The 12,952-nt window shown below is 45.4% G+C and overlaps 2 protein-coding genes across 4 annotated transcripts in view; one reads left to right on the top strand and one right to left on the bottom strand.

The window, feature by feature from the left end:
* The window catches only part of slc39a11 (solute carrier family 39, member 11), a 60,416-nt gene extending 53,866 nt beyond the window's left edge, over window positions 1-6,550 (top strand). For both annotated transcript variants that reach the window (XM_084485652.1, XM_084485651.1), the window contains exons 7-10: window positions 2,954-3,023; window positions 4,710-4,808; window positions 5,199-5,357; window positions 5,949-6,550. In XM_084485652.1, coding sequence (XP_084341778.1) covers window positions 2,954-3,023; window positions 4,710-4,808; window positions 5,199-5,357; window positions 5,949-6,027 — 407 coding nt within the window. In that variant the 3' untranslated portion in view covers window positions 6,028-6,550. The remainder of the gene's footprint in view (window positions 1-2,953; window positions 3,024-4,709; window positions 4,809-5,198; window positions 5,358-5,948) is intronic.
* A 248-nt stretch (window positions 6,551-6,798) lies between these two features.
* Window positions 6,799-11,453, bottom strand: asb12a (ankyrin repeat and SOCS box-containing 12a). 2 transcript variants are annotated; one of them, XM_084485654.1, is made up of 4 exons: window positions 11,423-11,444; window positions 10,696-10,726; window positions 9,107-9,877; window positions 6,799-8,135 (listed from the first exon to the last, which is right to left on the bottom strand). In XM_084485654.1, exons 3-4 carry the CDS (start codon window positions 9,867-9,869, stop codon window positions 7,984-7,986), a joined length of 915 nt encoding a protein of 304 aa, XP_084341780.1. In that variant the 5' UTR covers window positions 9,870-9,877; window positions 10,696-10,726; window positions 11,423-11,444; the 3' UTR covers window positions 6,799-7,983. The 2 variants fall into 2 exon arrangements, with proteins under 2 accessions (XP_084341780.1, XP_084341779.1); XM_084485653.1 differs by lacking the exon at window positions 10,696-10,726 and having other exon boundaries at window positions 11,423-11,453.
* Between the last annotated feature and the right edge of the window lie 1,499 nt (window positions 11,454-12,952).

Raw genomic sequence — 12,952 nt, 5'->3', positions numbered from 1 at the left:
AGTGGGCATTTCTGACAAGCTCTTCAATGGAGGCATCAAAACCTTCCGCTGGCTTCCGGAGAGGAAACCAGACCACTACTCTGCTCGAGGGCTGGGGTGCACTCGAAGCGGCCGCGTGCCCGGGGTGCCATTGTCCGCTGCTGTAGCTGCGTGTGCCAGTGCCACTCTGCTGCGGATGTCTTCATGGTCCGCAGCGAAGCTTCTTTGTCATCGGACAAAGAAAGCTTTTCTCTAGATACCGAGCCGGTGTGGATTGATGACTACACTACGCACCCTTAGCCCAAGGAGAGCATCGGATGTAGTGTGCTGATGAAACTATAGGAGACTATTTAGTGATTGTAGCGTTAAGTCATCGGGCTGAATGACATCGACTGACACTGTTGTCGGTGAATCAGTGATTCGTCTCCGTGTTGGAGACGCTGAACGCAGAGACGGTTCATTAGCCAACAGCTCGGGGGCTAGACGGTGAATCCAAGTGGAAGTCACTAGGGCTCAGGCAGGGGTCGGACGCTGAATACAGGAGTGGCTCATTAAGGAGTGGGTTGTTATGTGAAGCACATCCGCAGGTCATCAGCGAGGCCGCTGTCTCTGGCACGATGCCTACAGGTGGGCTGTGCACCTGAGGTCATCCATCCACCAAGTCAAACACAACACCACCTTATCGCGAAGAGCAGACATAGAACCACGTGATTAAGAAAAGAGTCAATTGGACGTGACTTGGTTGAAGTCACACCAGGGTTTGACGACGTACGCCCCAGCTGGTTCCATGTCCCAGTTCTTCTCCTACTGTGACCTGGAGGCCACACATGATGGTAGAACTTGTAATCCGCCTCGCACACAGACCAGGTCCCAGGTCTGGTTAGGTTGGGGCTCAGGTAATAATGGTCCCTTTTACAGGAGGAAAACACCTGGCAAATAACTGAATACAATCAAATAAAATGACACCGCCTCAACCCAACACTCATCACCATGGTTAGGGTTAGTCTGAGAGGTGAGCTAACCATCCCTACCATCTCCAACAACTGTCCTTCAGTTTATCTTTCTCCCCACCCACCCCCCCCCAACCCCCCCCCCCCCCCAACAAGTCTGCAACATCTGCTGCCTCGCCACTCACTCGGTCCGATGGGAGCCCAACGATGGAACTCACTCCTCATGTTTAATGCACACGACCGCCATGAAGGCACAGAGCACACACAACACTATGATGAAGCTTAAGTAAGCCTGTCTTTAAAAGGCTGCTTCGGTCCCATGGCCCGTCATTGACTGCCCCCTAGTGGTGGCGGAGGGGAAGTGGTGGGTTGGAAGTGCTGTTGAGCTGCAATGCATGAGAAGGCATGAGATGGGGCTGGCTGTGCTCCACTGAGCCACGGTCCGCAGCCACCAGGGAACGGGGGCTGTGTTTACGTTCTGTATTAGCGGGTGTTTGCTTCGGTAGCATGACGGATTCACGTCCTGTTTTCTGTTGCTCCCCTGCAAATCTTCACACAGACGCTTGTCTTAATAGTAATATGAATAACTGTACGAAATAGACGATTGAAAAAAAAATATATATTTCAAAGTAAAAGTGTTTTGCAATCCATTTTTTAATGGTCATTTTGTACATTAACATTATTGTGTCAACGCAAGGGCCAGATACATACTACAAATCAAGAATATATAACAATAAATAATATATAGGTAAGTACCAAGTGGTATCTATATTAGTATTATAAAAGGAATCACAAAGAATCTGGGTTAGTGTTTTAGCATCACTCTTGAGTGTTTGTGTGGTCCAAGAACAGATTAAATGCAGTGTTTGACCTTTTCACTTCTGGTCAAGCTGAGGCGTATTTTCAGCGGGTGAGAAAAGCAGAACTAATGAGATATAAATGGTGTGCAAGGCAAGGGGGGAAGGAGATGGTGGGAGGAGGGGGAGAGAGGAACAGGAGGGGGTGAGAGGGTGGGGGAGAGGATGAGGAGAGGATGGGTTGGAGGAAGAGAGGATTAAAAGGAGGACATAGGGAGGGGGAGAAGAGCATAAGGAGAAGATGGGAGGGAGGGGGGGGAGGAGAAGATTGGAGGGGGGAAGAGAGGATTTGGAGGGGGAGAGATGGGAGGGATCGAAGAGATGGAAGAGGAGCAGATTGGAGGAAAGGAGGGTGGAGAAGAAGAGGGGGTGAGAGGGAGGGGGAGGAGAGGATGGGAAGAGGGGACAGAGGAGGAGAAGCAGGGGATATATGGTGTTATTGTGGAAGCCATCATATAACCACTGTTTTGTTAGTAGACTGACTGGTTCTAATAACAGGTAGTGTGACGCCATTTTCCAGAAGCATCATATAGTAAAGTGTATCATCATATGTTCTTGTGCAGATGAGTAGAGTAAAATGAAGGCACTTCATTGTGATGCATCTACATGATAAAGGGATACTGTGTAAGAGTTTGACTGCTATAGTGAACCCCTCATTTAAAATGGCATTGCATATGCTGAAATTAATGCTGTTCAAAAGATTAATGAACTCCATATTCATAACTTGTAACATTATCTTAATTAGGTACAATTACGGTAAACTTATCCTAACAAACACTAAATGTCCCATCCACCCAGCTTCCCCACCCCAACCCCAGTTTGCAAACATGCATTGTATGATTGAAGTGGTCATGTGTACCAAGTGACAGACTGTAATGTGCATCTCTAAATGCACCACAGCAGTGTTTTCTTTGTCTGGCCCACATCTCTTTGTCTCATGCTTCTTCCCCGACACTCTCCTCAATGTTATGTTTTTGTGGTCTGTTCATCTGATGCTCTTCATGTCACTCTGCCCCCCCCCCGGGCGATACATCACTCACCTTGCTGTGTGTGTGTGTGTGTGTGTGTGTGTGTGTGTGTGTGTGTGTGTGTGTGTGTGTGTGTGTGTGTGTGTGTGTGTGTGTGTGTGTGTGTGTGTGTGTGTGTGTGTGTGTGTGTGTTTATCAGAGGGCCTGGCTGTGGGTGTAGGATTCGGTGCCATAGGGAAGACCCCGTCTGCCACTTTTGAGAGCGCCAGGTAAGACCGCTGCTGAAGGCTCATGGGGCATTGCATGTTTGGGTGTGCAGGCATTCACACACTCACACACTCACACATACGCATATTCACACATACCAACATGCGATGCACCCAAACATGACCACATAGAGACATTCATGCAACTTCATGTGCTCTTGTTGAACATGTTTCACTTAATCCTACTCCTACGCACGCACGCACGCACGCACGCATGCGCACACACACACACACACACAGTAGATGTTTGCTTCTTTCATCAAACTCATGGCATTCTGAGAGAAGTGGGTGTGCGCTCAGTTTTCAACCTTTTTGTTTGTTTATCTCAATTTTAGGTCAAGAGCGAGGAAGTCAGTGGGTTGTAGGGTAGGGATGAGGGTGTGTACATGGGGGACACAGTTATGACCCTAGCAGTTCTACTCCAAGTTCTACTTCAAGTTCTACGAACTTCAGTTAAGGCGAGGGATATCAATATTCTTCAGGATCATGTCGTGTAACGTCACATGTAGACTTTATTTTGTCATAATTGTTGAAATTCTTTTACATCCCGGCAGCAATCAATAAATACATCAGTAAATAACCATACCATCGGGTGTCTGTGGCAGTGACGCCCCAGACATGTTGGATAGGGTGAACCAGATGATGCCACTGAACACCACCCCCATGAAAACTATTTCAGAACTGAATAGGACTTGTATTTTGCTGTTGTGGTATGTGGGCTAGTTGCAACTACGTGTGTTAAGGAATTACATACTGATATATGTTGGTTTCTTACTCTACGGTTAATGTTAATAATTATCTGATGGGCATAGCCCTATACCGGTACACTTAACATTTCCAGTTCCACAACAATGATGCTTTAATATTCATGTTAATTTAATGTTCATTCATTTCATGGTTCTTCAAATTGTCCCTTTTCCTTAAATAGACAAATATACAGCTTTCATTTGAAGTACATTGATTGAAGGGAACAATACGTTTACTGGGGCTAGTTGACCATGCCTTTATTATTTGCGTCACATTCACTTTTATGAAAAATAGACATTATTGATTTAAATGAATAGTGTCTAGTCTTCAACAAGTTTTTTTTCTCCAACCAATAGTAGTCATTTATGTTAGTCTTCTCACTCTCTCTATTAGCAGGAGTGTCTGTACATGTTCGATTGTATATATAAGCTTACCTCCAGTGACTTTCCATCAACTTACTTGGATGTTCATTATGCAGCACTCCCCACAACAGTAGCGTTTAGAATCGGGATAACGCCAGAATAGGGACCACTCAAAGGTACTTTGTGGTGAACTGGTGACATCTGGTGGTCATGTTAAGCACAACATGTCTAATGCAACAGGTAGAAATGGTTCAATGAACCCCAACCACAAGAAGAAGTAAGTTTAAAATAAGTGGGAGTCCTATTGGGATTATTTAGAACAAAAGCAACCACTGTGCTCTTCATGAAGCTACAACAAAATGTGTCAAAAAAATAAAGATGTAACGTTAATTATCCTTGAGAGCATGTACTATTGTTGTGTATAAGAATGTTCTGCTTATCCCGCTGTAATCAAGGTCATTAGAACCCGAGGGATGACTAAGTTTCCAACTGTAGTGTATTTCACTGTACAAATAAGGACCGACACTGTAACCTTTATGAAAATAGTTTTGTTATATTTCATTTTTCCTCAATCTCTCAGGAACCTGGCCATTGGCATCGGCATCCAGAACTTTCCAGAAGGGTTGGCGGTGAGCCTGCCTCTCCGAGGGGCTGGGATGTCGACGTGGGGAGCCTTCTGGTGGGTACAGACCCCGTGTTGTGTTTGGCCCTCAGTCCAAAGGTCGTGGGATCCATCCCCACATCCGCACAGGCATCCACAATCAATACGCCCAAACCCTGCTGCTCCACTGCACTGTGTGTGCAAGTGTGTGTGTGTATACGTGTGTTTGTTTGTGTACGTGTGTGTGTATGTCTCTGGGTGTGGGTTTATATGTGTTTGTTTGCGTGTGTTTGTTTGTTTGTGTGTGTGTGTGGCTGTGCATATGGGTGTTTGTGTGTGTGTGTGTGTGTGTGTGTGTGTGTGCATATGGGTGTTTGTGTATATGTGTTTCTGTGTGTGTGTGAGTGTGTATACAATCAGTTAATTCCTTTATCGCCCCTTATTTATCCCCTTATCTCCCTCTCTCAGGTACGGCCAACTGAGTGGAATGGTGGAGCCGGTGGCGGGGTTGCTAGGGGCCGTTGCCGTGGTGCTGGCGGAGCCCCTGTTGCCGTACGCGCTGGCGTTTGCCGCGGGGGCCATGGTGTACGTGGTGGTGGATGACATCATACCGGAGGCTCAAGTCAGGTGAGTGGAGGATGGGGAGGAAAACGGTTGTGAGACGGCGATGCGTAGAGACAGAGGTTTTCTCCGTCCAAAGTATCGAGATACAATGTCGATTCAAACATCTGTTAGAGAAGAATCTCGATAATTACTTTGCGTAAACATCGCATTTGACTCCATGAAATAAAATGAGCTGTTTTAAAAACGTGAATGGCCCTTGTACCCACCATCTTCCCAAACAGCCCTGCTTTTCCAGTCCTGTGCCATGCAAGCACAAAAATACAGCCTGCTACATTTGCCCTCCTTGTGCTTTAACTTTGAGCGCAGTATGATTCTGTTTCTTGCGCTACAAATATGAGGTGACATTTGCACTCCATTTGCTTTGGCCTTTAGCACCCATCGTTAATCAATACAATAACAAACTAAATGGGGGAAATGGTAATGGCTTCGTCCCTTGTCTTGAACAGCTTTACATTAAAATGACCCTGATGATAAAAATGAGTTGTGCAACCCATTAGGTCGCTGAATGGCGTGGAAAAGCATTCGTTCATAGGTGGGTGAAGGTTGTGCCTTTTTTTTTTTTCTTCTCTTCTAATGTGTCCTCTCCGTTGCCAGTGGAAACGGGAAACTAGCATCGTGGACGTCGATTCTGGGCTTCGTGGTGATGATGTCACTGGACGTGGGGTTGGGATGATTGTAACCAAGGCGACGACAAAATCAAGATCGCTCACAAACTAAGGAAGGGACCAAATATTTCAGTCTTCTCAGTGCAAATAAGGGCTCTACATGTGCATTCATTATTTTGCTGGATTGATCCAAGGTTATTTTTTAAGTTGGTTTGAGCAGCTGTTTCCTCGTTTATTCTCTTACTTCACCCAGGTTGATCGTCATGACCGTGTCCATATTATCCTGTGCAACTCCAAATTAACAAATACTTGAAGGGAAATGTGTCATTCTTTCATTTCTACCACTGTGACCAGTGTATGAAGTTGTGCTTTCTCATGTCTGTTTGTGTTTGGCAATGGTCTGGGGGGGAATGGCTTTAGGTTATTTTAAGTTGTCCTTAGTCGTCCATTTTGAATCTTGCTGGGTCGTCCATGCAATGAAACGGATGCAATGCTGTTTACAGTCACAGAAGATGAAGAGATTAATAATTTGTCTGTTAAAAGTGATTTAATTTAATGTAATTTCCATTGGTGTAAAAGTGTAGGGGAGAATAGTTGTTTTATTCCTCAAAAAATGACTTGTAATAAAATGTGACAACTAAACTTCTGTTTTTCTCTGAACAAATGCTGACAAAAAAATAATATTAACCATATATTGCCTGTTTTTATTCAGTCAGGCACTATCCATGGCAGCTATGTGAATGTCATCCTACTCCTACGCCACTGACTATTCCGGTAACTCCCCTTTGGTTTGCAGAGTGCTAAACATAACATACTAATTTAAATTGCACACCCATGCGTTTCTAATTCAGCATGGTGTCTCAGCGTTCCTGCTCTTGTTGTTATTGAAATATTTCACCTCGGGTCGTATTGAGTGGAGGCAGAGCGCACAGGGCCTGGAGCCGTCTTACTCCTCCTTAATCAATCATCCAGCCTTCATGAAAGCGGGGCGTTATTATGGCTGGCGGTGTGCAGGAATGTGTGTTAGAAGTTGGACGCACTCTCTCATCGAGATCAACCAGCGATGGGATTAATCCATTCATCCATTCATCAAGGCCCTGAAAGCTGAACGGCATAACGGGACATGAACCCCAAGTATGACATGGACATACAGTATAGAGTAATGAAATATACATTGTGTTTAATATCAGATGTTTGGCATGCACAATAGTTGTGTTGTAGTCGATTATTCAGGACATTATCCACACGTTGTAATGTATAGCTTTTGGGCAGAACTCATGATGGAACATTAGGAGCTTCCAGGCTGTGCATTGTTCTCTGGGTCCAAGGAGCAGATTATCCTGGTAATTCTCTCTTTTAAACAAGAGAGAATTACTGGTTTAGTTACTCAGTTTATGTCAAATGTGTCTTTTTTTTCTTGTTGAGTGGAATTGAGTATAGTAATTTGAACACCTTCGTGAGTAAGTAATCATAAGCATTTTTAAAGATCAAGTAGAGTTATGCCTCTGCTCCAATATGCCTACAGGTTAGGCGGTCGACATTTGTGGAACCTATAACACAACGCATCAAACAATGTATTTCTTTCTATTGTAGAACATTTACGGGTTCAACTCTTAACACGTTACACAGGGGGGACTGTGACATCCTTTCTCTCGCTCTCACACACACACACACACACACACACACACACACACACACACACACATGCATATGAGAAATAAAGCACGAGAAAGCAGTGCACAGAATTGCAGAGAGCTCGACCCATTTAATGTAAGTCTAGAACCAGCTGCACATCTAAGATCGAGGGAGACGACGAGTACGCCATGAAGTAGAAAATGAATAATTCTTCATAATCTCAACAAAAAGCTAAAAACTAAAACATGGCTCAAAAAACCGTAAAGACCAAAAATAAAAAACGAAAACTAAACGAAAAAGAAAAGAAAAGAAAAGAAAAAAAGAAAACTAAGGCATAACCTGATGCACTTCTACCAGGGGCACCGAGTTGACGAGCAGTCGTCGGCGAGCTATAGGACCATGACGGGCATGGTCTTGTACTCCAGGTAGTCGATGAGCCTGCGCGGCATCGCCAGCTGGTCCACACACTGGATCCGGTCGGCCCTCTTTAGCTGCCCCCGGATGGCCAGTCGACACTGGGAGGCCAGAGACTTGGGCGTTCCTACGAGGGGGAGGGAGAGAAAGCAGTCGACGGATTAGTACAAATCCAGAGTCACTTGTGTGTCTGTGGAGCCCTTGATGTCACGTCTGAAAGGGCTTCACATTCACTTTGCATAAGTCTTAACGCCTCGAAAGGGGCAAGGAGAAACTCCCCAGATCGAAAAGGTAATGAAACCGTGAGAAGGAACACAGACACAATGGCATAGTGGTTAGCACACCTTAGGTTAGGTTCTTTGTTCAAACCCCTGGGGGGGTAGTTGCTAAATGGGTCAGATATTGAATGTTATGAGCATAAAACTAAGTAACAAAACAAAGGTTAAGTAAAATTAATTTATAAGGGAAAAGTAGATGTGTTTCAAGTCACCCTTTGTTAAATACCTCATCTGACCTTCCCTATCATTGGATTACATTATTTGCTGCCTCTGCATTTTGACTTTTAAAGTGTCTGCAAATGTTGAGCTTTCAACCCCCAACTCCGGTACTGTTGTGTTTTTCCAACGATTTAATCTCTGCGGTCCAAGCTTAACGGTCAGGTGATTAACTTTGTAGAACATAAACGTTATGTGAACTGCTAACAAAAGATCTTCACTGTTTGCCCCCTGCGGAAATGAAACTGCCATGAATGGGGTGTGAGCGATCAGCTGATAAACAGCTGATACGACAACAACAAAAAAAAGCAGGGTGTGAAAAGTTAAGAATTCCCCTGGCAGAAACTAGGGCTGCAGATGTCGTTTACTTTATTACCAGCAATAGCTGGTAATAAAGACTTACTACTACGAGATAAGTCAATAGCAAAGCTATACACGGTCGGATGACCGCATCATCATGACACAATCAACACATGATTGTGTAGGTGTGACAAAAACAAGTGAAAGCCCAAAACAGAGCCTGCCTCTATGTCTGAACTACGAGTCTCCACAACAACTTTAGACTCTTTTTCAGTCACCACTGCGCGTCCAAGACGGGCCTCACCTCTCTCTCGCAGCAGCAGCTCCACCGCCTCGTTCTGCTTGGTGGACTTCTCGATGATCAGCGTGGGCAGGTACACGTTGGCGCCAAAGTCGATGAGCAGCCGCACGTACTCCACGCCGCAGCCGTGCCGCAGGCACATCTCCAGCACCGTCTTGGGCTGCTTGATGCGGCTCAGCAGCCCGCCGTCGGTGCAGTTATAGTCCGGGTCGGCGCCGAACACCAGCAGCACCTTGAAGCACTCCATGTGTCCGTACACGGCCGACAGGTACAGCGGCCCGCTGGACACGCTCGCCCCCGAGCTCCACAGCAGCACCTTGGAGCGCGAGTTGACCTCGGCGCCGTGGCGCAGGAGCTCGCGCAGGATGACGGCGTCGCCCTCGCGGGCGGCGGTCAGCACCGGGGAGCAGTTGTTGGCCACGCTGCCGTTGGGGTCGGCGCCGGCCTTGAGCAGCGCCAGCACGCACTCCAGGTACTTGCCGCACACGGCGGTGAAGAGCGGCGTCTGCGCCTTGACGTCCACGCAGTCGACGTGGGCGCTGTGGGCCAGCAGCACCTGCAGGCAGCGCAGGTGGCCCTTGGAGGCGGCCATGCGGAGCGGCGTGCCGGCGATGCCCCAGCCGCCGCGGCAGTTGATGACCCTCTTGTAGATCTCTTGGCTGAGCATCTCGTCGAGGAGCCGGGCATCGTCTTGGGCGACGGCCTGGCGAAGCTGCTGGATCTCACGGCTGCTCTCTTCCTCCACAGAGGTCTGGAGTCGGAGCATAGAACCACCTGCGGCGCACGGCGGGGTTAGGACACGAGGAGGCCGTCTTACAGACACAAACAGGCCTGCGTGCGCTACCTGGGAAGCCCGTATGACCAGACTAGCCGAGAAGTAATAATAATTATGGAAATGATTATATGTGATTCGAGAATAATTGTGTTGATTAATCGATTCATCATTTAGTCTATAACGTGGTATATAATAGCAAATGCCATCACAAGTTCAAAGTGGTATATATTTCAATTGAACTGCAAAATTAACAATCAAAATGAACAAAATTAAAAATGATTACTCATTATCAAAATTAGATTAGATTACTTTTCTCTTGATTGACTCGTTGCAGCAGTACATTAGATCGCATTAGTTCAGATCAACTGCATGGGTTGGTTACCCATGCCCAAGATCAAACAACCTCAGAGACATCACAGTCCCAGAGGGCATTGTCACTCCTTAGTCCACAACACATAAAAGTTAAAACTCTGTGATTAGAAAGTAAGAACACAACAGCAGCGGAAGACACGATGCTTTCCTAAAACACTCCTAAATCATTATTATATATTATTGAACACATAATACATATATACATATTAGAGCGTTTGAAGCACTTTTCAAATTAATTACTATACTATGCCATGGATGACTTGTAATGTCCCAGCATAGTGTTTGCCTTCCTTCTGTTTGGGAACGGGTTGACCCTAACCTTCATATCCCTTCCTCGATTGTTATGAGGCATGCAATTGTCATTTAAATCATTGTGTTGATCAGGTTTCTGTCATCGACCGTACTGATTAATGACCCCAGCAGAAACAAAAGGATTCAGGCTCACCTAAAAGGACTTCAGTTTCCTGAGTGAGAGCCTGTTTGAATGCAGCATCTTCCAGTTTAAGGTCCTTGTCTACAATCAATCACCAACCACACTTTGGTTTTACTAATGTTCATATGCAGTAAGTTACCCTCAAACATGCCAGTGTCATCCCTATAAATAAAACGGCGTCAGGTAATAGTTGGAGACAAGACCCCGTACCATGTATAAAATACAAACAAAAATACATAAAAATGCTCCATGGGGGAGCAGTTTTGTTATAAGCATGAACCTGGCATCTCTATTCACTTTGACATAACGAGGCCTGGAGATAAGGTAATGCCACCACCCGAGCGATGGTGAAACTATTACCTTAGATTAACATCAGTTAATCGCCATACGGTGCGGTTGAATGGGAAACACCAAAACAACTGTGATACACTGTCCTATCACACGGCGACACCGTTTGTATTCACAAAGAACCACTTGCTTGTGATCTGGGAGCACTCCTGAAACCCTCTGAGATGTATGTCATCGACGTCTAAAATACAATCGGAGATTATTTACAGTAGGCCCGATCGGTATACCGAGATGAGGATGTGGGGATGACCCAAAAGAACACGCTGACCATTTAAAAAAAACCAAGAAAAACGACCCCACATCGAGAGTATTCAAAACGTCGCGTCGGTTTTAGGTAGTAAACATAATATCGATTAAAAGTAGGGATGCATATGATTGTGTTTGTGTTTACCTCGGGAGATCTCGGTGTCAGCTGTCCCAGCGCCCCATAGCTCTGCAGATTACTGTATGACGCGTCTCTTCTTCTAGGACCCCACTACTGTAGTAACCATGGGACCTCTGCTGCCACCTAGAGGCATGGTCTCCAAGTTATTCAAACAATTACATATTTAACAAATAATTAAATTTTTTAACGTGTAATTTGACTCTCACATCCCTGCACGTAGACTACAATATTACTCTTACATTATTCATAGTGCAATTATTTAAAATAGAATTGATGAAGGTGCAGGTTCATCTTCCGTATCTCAAAACATAAAGCATCGTTTCCATTATGTTCTCAAAGGGAGGTAGTGGATTTTTGTAATAAATAAATACAACAGCCACCTGTTGTCTTTTTAATAACAAACGATCAATAAAGCATAAGTGTATCACTTGGTCATAGGAGTGATTCCGCTCTAGGGCTATATACTGTGGCTATGCTCCATTATAAACACAAGGGGGCAGCAACCGTCCATGAAATTTACCCACTACCTTTATCTTAGCCTACCTCGTAGCTGTCGCTGCTCATGTTTCATTTAATTGTGATGCGTTGCTGTTGCTGACTTATACTGCAAACATTAATATAGATCAAACCCGTCCCATCAACAAATATATGCTACTGTTGATGATCCTCACACACACACACACACACACACACACACACACACACACACACACACACACACACACACACACACACACACACACACACACAAGCGCGCGCACACACACACACACACACACACACACACACACACACACACACACACACACACACACACACACACACACACACACACACACACACAATGACCAAAGTAGTCTCTTGGACTCTTCTAGACTCTATTTAGAAAGGGGATCATCCATGTCTGTAATAGTGAAGGTGTGGTGGTTGTTAACTAAAGTCAATATTTGTCTGGCTCACAGGGCGGTCATCAGAATATGATTACATTGTACTGTATAACTACCTTGGTAAATATTTAGTAGGTGGTGTCCTGTGTCTTCCAGGCGTCATACCAGGAGCATGTAAGAATGTCTTAGCTATTGGGGAATTGTTGCGATCAAAGAGATAATCTGCAGTTCCATCCAAAATAGAGTGCTGCATTGTATTTGTATTCATCTATCAATACAGCCCTAGTTTCCTGTTGATATTCTCACTCTATGATACATTGATGTTTCTCACGGTTCTCTCCTGTATCTGCTGATGTCATTCAGATGTCTGGTCTTCTCTTAAGCGTTGGTCTAGCCGTCATGCCCTTATCACTTTTCACGTACATATTAGGCCTATTTAACCCCGCTGCTCCTCCCTGCCCAGCTGTACTCATCCTGTTTCCTGCGCCCTCTGTAATCTCTCTTACCCCCACTCCTTTCTTGTCTTTATCTTTCTCACATCTCCCCCTTTCTCCTCTCCTATCCTGCCCTCTCCCTCCCCTTCATTTAACTGAACCTCTCTCCTTCCTGTCCTCTCCTCTCTTCCTCTCCTCCTGTCTCCTTCCCGCTC

The sequence above is a fragment of the Micromesistius poutassou genome, assembly GCF_964030765.1.
Source record: "Micromesistius poutassou genome assembly, chromosome: 21".
Lineage (NCBI taxonomy): Eukaryota > Metazoa > Chordata > Actinopteri > Gadiformes > Gadidae > Micromesistius > Micromesistius poutassou.
Note: the sequence above shows the minus strand (reverse complement) of the source record. Positions and strands in the feature narration are given on the sequence as shown.